The sequence below is a fragment of the Staurois parvus genome, unplaced genomic scaffold (genome assembly GCF_062004578.1).
Source record: "Staurois parvus isolate SC_StPar_1 unplaced genomic scaffold, SC_StPar_1.0 ptg000061l, whole genome shotgun sequence".
Classification (NCBI taxonomy): domain Eukaryota; kingdom Metazoa; phylum Chordata; class Amphibia; order Anura; family Ranidae; genus Staurois; species Staurois parvus.
The window spans coordinates 12,234,191-12,246,462 of NW_028317857.1; the positions used below are offsets into that span (position 1 = coordinate 12,234,191).

General features: G+C 40.0%; 1 protein-coding gene across 1 annotated transcript in view; it reads left to right on the plus strand.

Moving 5' to 3' along the window:
* Window positions 1-12,272, plus strand: part of ZMYND11 (zinc finger MYND-type containing 11) — a 119,511-nt gene that overhangs the window by 48,818 nt on the left and 58,421 nt on the right. The window contains exons 4-5 of the mRNA XM_089668737.1: window positions 6,572-6,625; window positions 9,314-9,475. Of these exons, the coding sequence (XP_089524863.1) occupies window positions 6,572-6,625; window positions 9,314-9,475 (216 nt within the window). The remainder of the gene's footprint in view (window positions 1-6,571; window positions 6,626-9,313; window positions 9,476-12,272) is intronic.

Genomic DNA, 12,272 nt, shown 5'->3' on the forward strand with positions numbered 1-12,272 from the left:
AGACCGGAAGTAAGAGGGGAATCTCTGCAAATTAAGAAAATCATTTGGGGCCCCCCAGGTCAGCAGAACTAGTTTCCCCCACTGGAAGATTTCCCCTCTATTTTATATGGACAACCCAAAATTTGGGATTTTCTTTTTGCTTTCACTTTCAATGATCATGGTAAACAGGACAAATAAATAGGTTGAATCTCCCTAACAGGGGCACAGAAAGCAATAAAAACTGATAGGGGTTCTAATCCCTCTCCGTTTTTTATAAAAACAAAATTGCCTTTAGTTATACTTTTTATTCTTTAACCATCGCTACAAATCAAGTGGACATAGATCAGTTTTTATAAGAAAGTGGGGGTTTCCATATAACCTCAATTGAGTATACTTTTGATTTTTTTTCATGAAATGCTCAATAGGAATCAGAGATTAGTGACAGCTTTACTTTAAAGCTGAACTCCAGCCATAAAAAATTGTAGCGCAAGTTCAGTAGGCAACAATGTAAATGTATTTTTCATAGCAGAAAAACATGCTAAGACCCCTCTTATTTACCCAAATCTACTGTTACTTGACCCTTAGTAGTGTCTCTCTTCCACTATTAATAGAATAATCTTGAGAACCAGTCACAGACTTTAAGCTGCTAGCAAAAAAAGAGTTGATAAAATCCACCCCGAAGTGAATATATAAACAATTACTGAGTTCTTGGAGTAACGAAAATAACACTAAAGCAGAACTGTGTGATGTGTGGTTAGTCCGAAGAGTTTGTATAGCAATAGTGTCTCAAAAATGATCATTAAAGTCCAATCTCCAGCAAAATCAGCATGGTGTGTATGCGTTAAAGTGAATGTTCAGGAAATATTCCAAATAACTATCTCCAAATGTGATTAAGCATACCATCATTACAGAGAGTGGAATAAAAACCCAAACTCTGGATTGTCACCAGAACAGGAATAGAGGGGGAATCTTCCAATGGGAGCATTTGTACTGGTGACAACCAGAGATCCCCTCACGTTTAAGGGATTTTCTCTCACTTCCTGTTTTTAGCTATGGGACAGAAAGTGAAGGGAAATTTCCCACATAGGATATAGATGGCAAAAAACTAACAGGGGTTATAACCCGGTCTTTATCCAAAATTATGAAACCGTTTTGTTTTTAGCTCTTTTTAATGTAAATTTGTTCCTTCTCAATGCTGTCTGAGCTGTGCTTTCATATCCCTGTTCTTGCAATTTTCTTTTTTCTCTTCCTTCCTATATGGTGCTTTCTTCTGTCTACCATGGTAGCCCTTGTTTCAGATAGCTGTCATTTCTTTATAGTCCTCTCGCCTTTCACAGACTCACCTATAATTAGCTCCTTATTCCCTTCTTCCTTGTTTTGTTTTTGCGCTGTGTATGCTGAGTCTGATGCAATATAGTAGTTGTATGTCTAATGAATGATTGAAGCTAGATATAGTTGTTTGTCTGAAAAATGACTGAACAATGTACATTGGTGCAGAATACATGGAAGACTATGGAAATATTTTTGGAAATGGCTGAATTCAGTTTTTATTGTAATGCTGGTCAAGCACTCAGATTGCATTTCGACTTTAATCTTTCAAATTAAAAAAAAAGTCTTGGTGCAATGCAAGTGTACTTGGCAGGTTTGGTTGTTCTGATATCAGATCTCCAACAAAGTCTGAATTCTTATTATTATTATTATTATACAGGATTTATATAGCGCCAACAGTTTCCTCAGCGCTTTACAATATAAAGAGAGACAAAACCGCAACAATACAGTTCAATACAAGAGGGTTAGGAGGGCCCTGCTCCTCAGAGCTTACAATCTAAGAGAAATCTGAGTGTTTGTGGCCAGCAAGCATTTTCTCTAGAGCATGTATTTTTCATCTTCAGTGAGAGGACATTTTTAGTTTTGATTCACTAAACTGAAGAGAAGAAAATGAGAACAAAAGCTAGCATGCAATTCACAGTTGAAATAAAAGGTGAATCCTGATTAGTTGCTGTGGGCAACAAGCATTTCATACTAATTTTCTTTTCTTCAGAATAGAATCTAGAATATAGAATCAGCCCATTTCAGTTCAATATTTAAATGTTGAAAGGATTGTAATACTGGCTTTCATGGTTTCGTATGTAAGACTTAATGATATGGTCATTGTTCAAGCATCTAGAAGTCCTCATGCACACTGGATGTTTTTACAGCGACTGTTTTTCGCTTTGGACGTTTTTTTCTACAGCTAATAAATCCCCCAGCATGTTATTCTATGCGTCCATGCACACATAGACTGTAATCAATGTTGTTTGGCAGGAAACAAAAACCCAAGACTAGTGGGTTTCTAGAGGAGTTTTTTAGATGTAAAAACGCTCTAACGCTGGAAAAACTCAGTAAACCGCTGCAAACCGGTGTATTTTGAACTTTTTTTGACCAATAAAAAAAATTAGGCAATTTTTTGCCCACAAATAGAGCTTTCTTTTAGTAGTATTTGATCACCTCTGTGTTTTTTAATTTTTTTGCGCTGTAAATGAAAATACACTGACATTTAAAAAAAAAAAAAAAAAAACACTTTCTGCTATAAAACCTATCCAATGAAAACCGTTTAAAAATCAAGTTTCTTTATAAACTTAGGCCAAAATGTATTCTGCTACATATTTTTGTTAAAAATCCCAATAAGCGTATATTGATTGGTTTGCGCAAAAGTTATAGCATCTACAAACGGTGGTGTGGATATATACTGGAATTTTTTTTTAAAATTAATACTAGTAATGGCAGTGATCAGAGACTTATGTTTGGACTGCAATATTGTGGTGATCAGTCTGACATTGATACTGACACTTTGTGGAAACCAGTGACACTAGTACAGTGATCAGTGCTAAAAATATTCACTGTCATTGTAAGAAATACACTGGCTGGGAAGGGTTTAAACATCTAGGGCGATCAAAGGGTTAATTGTGTGCGCCTAGCCAGTGTGTTTGTGTGCACTGTGTACTGTTTTTTTTTTTTTGTTTTTTTTTTTTTGTTTTTTTTTACACCAGGCAATTTGCTGGATTTTATTTCCTAAATAAAACCTAGCAGATAGCCACTGACAGAACACAGCTCTGCTTTGTTTCCACAATCAGAGCTGTACTATGTCAGTGTCCTTGGCAATCAACGGTTGGCCAGCACCTGTTGATTGACGTCTGCTGTATCCAGTCACAGTAGAAGTAGCGCTCCAGCGGCAGGCAGGCACCCCCTGTGGCGAAAATGCAAAATGATGTTTATATACGTGATTTTGCACAGAACGTCTGCCCTGTAGCAGTAAATCTGCTGTAAGGCTTCATAAAATAGCGTTCTCAGGCATAGTCCCCCATGCTGAGAGAATGTTATTCTGTGCTCCATTGTAGAACTCGAAGCGCATACCTGCTCAGTCACTGACAGCTACTGGTTTACACTAACTTTTAGCATGCTTCCTAATCATGTGATTACCATAACAGCCAATCGCGGTGCTCACAGGAGGATTAAAAACAGGTTGCAGCGGTCACTGTTCTTTGCTCACATTCAGACTGCAGCTATCACTATGGAATACAGAAAGAAAATGGAAAAAGTGATTTAAAAAAAATTTTTGGTCTTCATCAGCCTTTTAATAGAAATTTGATCAGGACATTAATTAAGCTTTATATGTCCTTTTTAAAAATGTTTAACCTTTTTTGTTTTAGCTGTAGGAAATATTGGTCATAGACTTGTAGTATTGTCACATTAATGCATACGTATGCTGATAAATTTGGTCTGTTAATCTTGTAGTTTGTAAATGCTAGTGGGAAGCATGTCAGATTCCACAAGCATTTGCAAAGCTTTTAACAACCTTCAAGGAGCTTTCCTGATGCCTATAAAGCGATCAAGTCCGGGAAGCCAAATGCTGAACCTCATAAGTATACTGGCTGCTTCTTTGGAGCTTTATTCAGATATATGCTTTTGCAGGGGCTTTTGGAAGGTGATGGTTCTGACCTATGCTAGGCAATAGGACTGGTTAGAGTACTGGTCAATGTTCAGAAGGGTGTTGCAGTTCAGTGGCTCAAGCATTGGATGAAGTTTTCAAACCATGGCTGGCTGTTCATTTTCATTGATCTGAGCACAGCCTAAGCTCCATATAATGAGCAAACTTAAAGCTGACATTTAGGTATGCTTTAACTTGTACTGTTACCTTGGTCCAGCTTGGACCAATGTAAATATGCATATCTCATCCTTTAGCGATCCTCGTGGAAGCTGGAAATTACTGTAGTAGTCACCACTACTACAGTGATATCTGTAACTTTCCAGGTCCAGTGCTAAGCAGTTGCCCTTCTGCATAGTAACCGCAGGCGATACCTCGCTTGGCACTGCTGCCATTCAGAAAATGCCTTGTATTTTTGTTAATGGATACATGGTGTTCACAGATTGGACGAGGTGGAGAGGCAGAGCAGTGATGTCACAATTTCCACCTTGTCCAATCGGAGAATGCCTTGTATTCACATTCACGGAGAGTTGTATTCACAGTGAATTCCTTGTATGCCTTTTACAAGGCGCTCCGTGGTGGCAGTGCCTAGTGAGGGAGCAGCACTGGACCCAGAAGACTGCTGCTATCACTGTAGTAGCCATGACTACTACAGTAATTTGCACCTCCGGAATCGCTCAGCTATGATATCTGCATAAATACTTTTGTCCAAGCTGGACCAATGTAACTGCTAGAAAAATCATATCTAAAATTCAGCTTTAAAGCATAAATCAAGACAAGCAAAAAAGGCATATGTAGGACATTGCTACAAATAAAGGCACATTTTAGGTTATACCACAAAAGATTTATATGCATTCCCTTTTTATTAAGATGAAAAAAAAACCCCAAACATTCCACTAGCTCAACACATCTCACCCCTAAACACTTACCTGTCTCATCTCACGATCTGGCACCATCCCCTCCTGCAGCACTATTCCACTGACTTCCTGGTCTCATAGGAAGCACAGGCCGGAGCTATGGGCTTCTGCTTCTGTCAGTCAAATCCTGTGAGGAAGGGGCATCAGACATGGCCGAGCTACACCATGTGTGTCTACTGACACACACACATAGCCCAGCTCAGGAGCGCACCCACCCGTACTAGTGCCCCAATGGCACATGGCTTGCTATGCGGGCACTCACAGGGAGAAAGAAAAGACAGCGCGGGCAAGGGACCGTTGAATAGAACAGGTAAGTATAACCTGTTTTAAAAAAAATGTTGGCTTTAGAATCACTTTTAAAGTATAGTAAACCGCCAAAAAAAAAAAAAAAAAATTATCCTGCAAAATAATAGCATAACGTGCTAGCGTGCATTGCATACTAGCACATTATGAAAGACTTCCCTTAGAACATAGCCCTCTAGTGGTGCTCTGTCATCGCTGACAAGGCTTCCATCTTCACCTGGTCTTCCTTCCAGGTTCGTGGCCTCTGTCCGCTTGATTGGCCGAGCCACAATGACGTTACTTCTGTGCATACATGTGGCAGCCTCGGCCATGGCACGGGTATGGCGTTCCTTTAGAGCGCATGCACTGGTGTCATCATTGGCTGCAGGGACACTGAATATCTCCTAAACAGTGCATGTTTAGAAGATGTTCCTTGTACCTACAGGTAAGATTTAATATAAACTTGCATGTACAAGTGTCCAGTGGGAGTTTACTTTCACTTTAACTCCCCCTCTCTTCATTACCTAATCGTTCTGTTGTGTAGCATAAGAGCTAGGAGGACTAATTAGGCTCATTCAGCTAACACAGGAAGTGTACACAGGACAGCTCTGAAGTTATGACCATATTAGCATGTACAATGTTGTGCACTTGTTGAGCAGATATAACAAAACACTTTCAGTGGTATATTTAAGAGAAATTGTTAGCGTTTACATAAACAAGGCAGCTTTGTGCTTATTTGATAGTGTGGAGAACATGCACTGTTGGTGAACTTTGGGGACCAGAGTTCAGTACCACTATACTAGACTAATCACTAAAGCTGGCCATAGGTGGATAGAATTTCAAATGAAAATTCTTCAGAAAAGTCTTCAAAAATTCGTATGAAAATTCTCAGAACATTTGAATGTTGTTCCAAAAGATTTTGTTTGCTTTTAACATTATGACCCCTTTGGAATGTTTGACAGCTGTCTGATGTCTGTGATCAATGTTCTTATTGTATGCCCTAACAACTTCTTGGTGTGTTTGTCTAGTTGCTGGTTATTTAAATTCTGTACTGTGAAACTCTTATAAAGTGTCATTGCAGTTTTAGGCATAAATCCCAATTACCTACAGATAGTGTGCAGGTTTACTGCTCATTTCCTTTCCCTTTTATTGTTTAAATATAAATGTAGATGCTAGTGCTGTAGCAGACTCCTATTGCAAGGCTCTGCTTGGTGAAGAAATAAAACCTGTATTTAGTGCCATCCTGAAATTTGTTTGTTGAAAAGCAGAAGACCTTGGAGTTTGTGAACAGCTAATTGTCAAAACAGAGGGCTTCCTCATTGACAGAGTTTCTTTTAACTACTGTTATATTTTTTGCCTCTAATTATTTTGCAATCCCTCTAGAATATGGCAGTTCTGTTTAGCACAACACTCTTGTAAATTATTGCAGATGAAACATCACCAAATTCACGGAAGAGAGGGAAAATCAGTGAATTCACCTGAGGTTTGTTAAAGTGCTTTGATATCAAGCTTTACAAGTATGTAAACCAACAATTTCTTTGTCATTTCCATAGTTGGAGTATTGGGGCTACAATGTCCATAAATAAGTAGACTACCAAATTGTGGGGAACAAGATCTCTTTGGGGTAATTAGCAGGAAAGAAACCCTAAAATTGGCTCCAAGTTAATTCCCTCACTAATATAACAGTAGGGTCCTAAGAACATCTAGACTGTAGACTGCAGCATTCTGTAACCTTTCAGAAGAGGTAGAGCTTGTAATGAGTTGCATGTGTATTGTTTCTGGGTTTTTTTTTATGTGCCATTATGGCATGTTATGGGAAAGAGTTTTTATTTGTCTAGCCACCCTAACTAATATTTTAATTTTGGTCGGTGGTGGTCCTTGGAAAAAGGGTGTAGCTTATTAAAGCTGAATTACCTAAAATCCAAAGTTTCACTATGGATTAATTGGCACAGTTCAATGTGACAAATCAGTAAAACGTATGTAACTTTAGCCTAATTAGAATCAGCAGAGCACATACACCTGCGACTGAGCTTAGACACCTCATCTATCCTTGCTACCCTCACTGGTGCCTCTAAGGACTTTGATCAAATTGGGAACATATCCTGCCCACTGCTTTTTCTAAATATTTCATTACACGAGTGGTGTCATCAGGTGCAGGGTCTATAGACGGGAGTAGTTTCAAAAGAAGAAAAGGAGCATCTACAGAAAGCCCCATTGTAAGTACCTTATTCTAAGGCGGCCATACATAGATTGGAATTCAGCCGGTTCAGCAGGGACTGGACGAAGTTGGATCTATGTATGGGCAGGCTGGTTGTAGAGAAGTCGATCTACCAATCGGCTTCTATACAAAAAGCCTGTCAGGTGTTCCCCAAATGATCAGTGCTGGTGGCTATAGCCAGCATCACTGATCAGTGTGTCCTGATGGCGGGGAAGTTTCCCCACTGTCCTAATACAGCAGCACAGTGGGACTGATTCTCCCGTCCATTATTTTTATAAATGGTTAGTTGAACGAAAAGAATAATGTATGGTCTGCCTTACACAGCTGCCTCAACAAGCACTTCATGAACAATAAGGTTACGGAGTCTAGCTCAGCTGCTTCTCTCCAGTACTGTTATTTGTCTCAAAGTCAAGCAACCAGCTAAAAAAAGATCTGTACTGTGGAAGCCATGCCTAAAAATGTTGGGCAAAGGACCAGTCACCAGAACCGTTGACTGTGTGATCCTTTCCTCATTACTGACATGCCTTGTTTCACATTGCGTCTCTGTGCAGAGGTGACCCTCGTAGTAGAGACAGGGCTTTGCTTCCTCATGTCAAAACTGCACCCCGATGACTGATGATCTGATGGGAAATGCATGATAAGGGAAACTGATCTAGAAGCAGCAGGAAAGGTGGAAAAAACATCCACAAAATGCCTCAAGTAGGTACAGGGAGGTCATTGCACTGTAAGTCTTCACATAGCACTTCTCCTTCTGCAGGCCCTCAGAGAAGTGATGAGCAACAAAGGGTGACACTACCAATTCCCATTTAAGTGCTCAGACAGGCACTCTGGATCTCCAATAGCAATCATCACAGAAAGGAATGGGAGGGATCTGATTTAGAAGCTATGAACACTAAAGATTGAGGCTGCTTGTGTTCAGGCAGACACTCAAAATCTACCAACAGCAGTCATTAGAGGCAGGAATGGGTGGGATCTGACTTAGATAATCTCACCCAGAAGAAATGTAGCTATGAAGCTACAGGAGTGCCTAGGCAATGTCTCACGTCAGGAAGTACACGACAGTCTATCAGGAGGAATTCAAGGCATAGATTTTTCAGGGCACTACTTGGCCACCCTCTTTTATACACCCTGTTTTATATACTCCTTATAAGACATTAAATCTTCACTTTTTGAACATAAGACCACTCTAAAGTACAATCACTCCCCTGCATTTCATTATCTTAAATCAACGTTTTTTTTCTTTTAGTAAAGCCAAAGCTACTATGCCACTGTGTGCTAGACACCCTCCAGTCTCTAAACTTACTTTATCATATGTGCTCTGTCAAAATCCTGCTACATGACTTGCCCTCTGCTACCCCACAGTGCAGCTCTTGGGGTTTGATTGACCAGTCGGCAGGCTCCGGGGTGAGAAACATACCATAAAATGTACAGTTAATATTAGGTGTTGTCTAATCATGGTGATGTTTTGGAGACCGCAGCAAAGCATTGCTAAAGTTAATTGTCATTTTAGCCACTCGATGGTGTCTAGCATTGGTTGAAAGGGTAGGCTTGGCCCTTAGTCTACACAACAGGTGTGTTATAAAAAAAAAAGACAGTCCTCTAACAACACAATTTGTTTTCTTCTACTTTTTACAAACTTCAGGTTTTTATAGTTTACTTTTTAATAAACTGATATTCCTTTCCCTAAATGTGATATTTGCATTCTCCAAGTGCTCATACAAGTTGTGGAAATAAAACAGACCTGTATTTTGAGCAGTGATTGCCATTGTTGTCCAGAATTGCAAAAGCAACACATTGCAGGCTCTTTCCCCCCTGAGAGGGTAAAATTCTAATTATGAATGCCACACATCTGGTATTGCTAACGTCTACTGTAAATGTTATTTTTTCTGCTTAACCCCTTAAGTAGACCTAGTGAATCAGCCATGTCTCCAAATAACATTGTGTTTCTCCTAGGACTGGGAGACAGAAACTCATGACTGGTACTGTTTTGAATGTCATTTACCTGGGGAGGTGATGATATGTGACCAATGTTTTCGTGTGTACCATCCTAAATGTTTACCTGACGATATGAAACTCAGGGATAGCAGTAATCACTGGCAGTGCCCGGTTTGCAAGGTAAGACCATTTAACTGTTTTCAGTGCACATGCTGTCTAATTTATATTAATGTTTGTTATCTCATAAATTCAATAACTAGCTCCAACATAATAGAAAAAAAACCCACTCTAGAGCAGCGATTCTCAATATGCAATGGTCTTCAACATTAACCTGTCAATTATTCCTGCTGCTTCTGATCATGCTTTCTGTGTCTAAAGCTGGCCATAGATGGAGCGATTCCCCATCACTCCAAAATCACTCAATTTTCCCCCATCAGCACAGTCAGGGTTGATGGGGGAATCCCTCCTGTGGAGCCATTGTGGTCTTCCAGTGGGGGGGTGAGGGAGGGAGCTGTCCCTGCCAGGAGAAAATAGTAATTACTGCTAGCAGCTATAATATAATTTGTCAGGCTGCTTGTATCGATCAATCAACTTTTGTTACATTCAGCTTGTCCATACATGTCTCGAATCTTCAGCTGGTCCCTGCAGAACTGGCCGAGATCCAAACAGTTTATAGCCAGCTTCAGAATCACTTTTGATTAAGAGTGGTGGTCATTCTGCATTGGTCAACCCAGAGCTGTAGTGCTGCACTTAGCTGTAACATTTCTATCTTTACTAAAAAAAAAACAAACTGATAAGTATAAATGAATATAGAGACTTCATCCGCATAGGAATGTAATTTTAGACCTTGACTTCTACCTTAAAAGCTGGCCTACCATGCTTTAAACTACTCTGCTGGGCTTTATGTGCATTTCAACCGACCATATAACATAACTTCAGTATGGCTTAGAAGCAAACCAATTTTTTGTGATTAAACAAAAACATTTTACAGTCCATTACATGTTAAAATAATGCACCCTGTGTGCAAATCAGGTCAAGTCTGAAATATTGATGTTTTTTCATAAAGTTTTGCTATTACTTATTAAAATGACTAGTGTATTGTTCCCAAAACTTGTAAAACTACACTTTCAGCAGCCACTTCACCAGTGTGCTAATTGTAAACTCCCTTCAAGCTCACAGCAGTTTTTTTTCTGTTTTTCAAACACATGTTAAAATCTGCATGTTTTGATAGAAAATTACTTTACACCCTCAAACAATTACATACACTGCTCAAAAAATTAAAGGAACACTTTAAAAACACATTAGATCTTCATGGGGAAAGATATCATGCTGGATATCTACAGTTGTGACCAAAATTATTCAACCCCCACTGAAATTGAGTGTTTTGGCCAGTTTGACATTGCTTTTGATCATTCAGTCATCTTGCTTACATTTACATTAAAGAGGCACTTGTAGGTCAGACAAATATAACATAACAGTTATAATGAAATAACCACAAATGTCTTTTCTGTGCTCACAGCATTATCAGTTTTATTCAACCCCCAAGTGACATTCAATCTTAGTACTTAGTACAGCATCCTTTTACAGTTATAACAGCTTTTAAACGTGAAGCATAGCTTGACACAAGTGTCTTGCAGCGATCTACGGGTATCTTCGCCCATTCTTCATGGGCAAAGGCCTCCAGTTCAGTCACATTCTTAGGCTTGCGCACTGCAACTGCTTTCTTTAAGTCCCACCAGAGGTTCTCAATCGGATTTAAGTCTGGTGACTGCGATGGCCACTCCAAAATGTTCCAGCCTTTCCTCTGCAACCATGCTCTAGTGGACTTGGAGGTATGCTTGGGATCATTGTCCTGTTGAAAGGTCCAACGTCTCCCAAGCCTCAGGTGTGTGACGGACTGCATCACGTTTCCATCCAATATCTCCTGGTACTGAAGAGAATTCATGGTACCTTGCACACGCTGAAGCTTCCCTGTACCTGCAGAAGCAAAACAGCCCCAAAGCATGATTGACCCTCCACCATGCTTCACAGTAGGCAAGGTGTTCTTTTCATCATAGGCCTTGTTCTTCCTCCTCCAAACATAGCGTTGATCCATGGGCCCAAACAGTTCTAATTTTGTTTCATCAGTCCACAGAACACTATCCCACAACTTTTGTGGTTTGTCCACATGGCTTTTGGCATACTGCAGTCGACTCTTCTTATTCTTTGGAGACAGCAAGGGGGTACGCCTGGGAGTTCTGGCACGGAGGCCTTCATTACGCAGTGTGCGTCTTATTGTCTGGGCTGAAACTTCTGTACCCACATCTGACAAATCTTTTCTCAGTTCCTCAGCAGTCACACGGGGACTTCTCTCCACTCTACGCTTCAGGTAGCGCACAGCAGTCGAAGTCAGCATCTTCTTTCTGCCACGACCAGGTAGCGTTTCAACAGTGCCCTTTGCCTTGAATTTGCGAATGATGCTTCCTAAGGTGTCTCTTGGTATGTTTAACATCTTTGCAATCTTCTTATAGCCATTGCCCTTCCTGTGAAGAGAAATCACCTCTTCTCTTGTCTTCCTGGACCATTCTCTTGCCTTCACCATGTTTGTAACCACACCAGTAAATGTCTAGAAGGAGCTGAGTATCACAGTCATTTTAAAGCTGCCTAATTGGTGCTTATTATGCTTGATTGCTGCTCGGTGACATCCACAGGTGTTTTCAATACCTGATGGAAAGCACCTGTATGAACCTCTGTTCTTCAGAGTGGTAGTCTTTAAGGGGTTGAATAATTGTGGCAATGAAGAAACCACATAAGAACCATTTACTACTGTATTACATAAACAATTGATGTCATTTTAGTTGCATTTGGGTAGTTACAACGTCCTTGTAGGATTTGATTCTGAATACAATTCCAAATGTACACTATAGTCCCTAAACCCCTTTACAGCATTGGGGGTTGAATAATTTTGGTCACAACTGTATACTGATATGGACTGGGT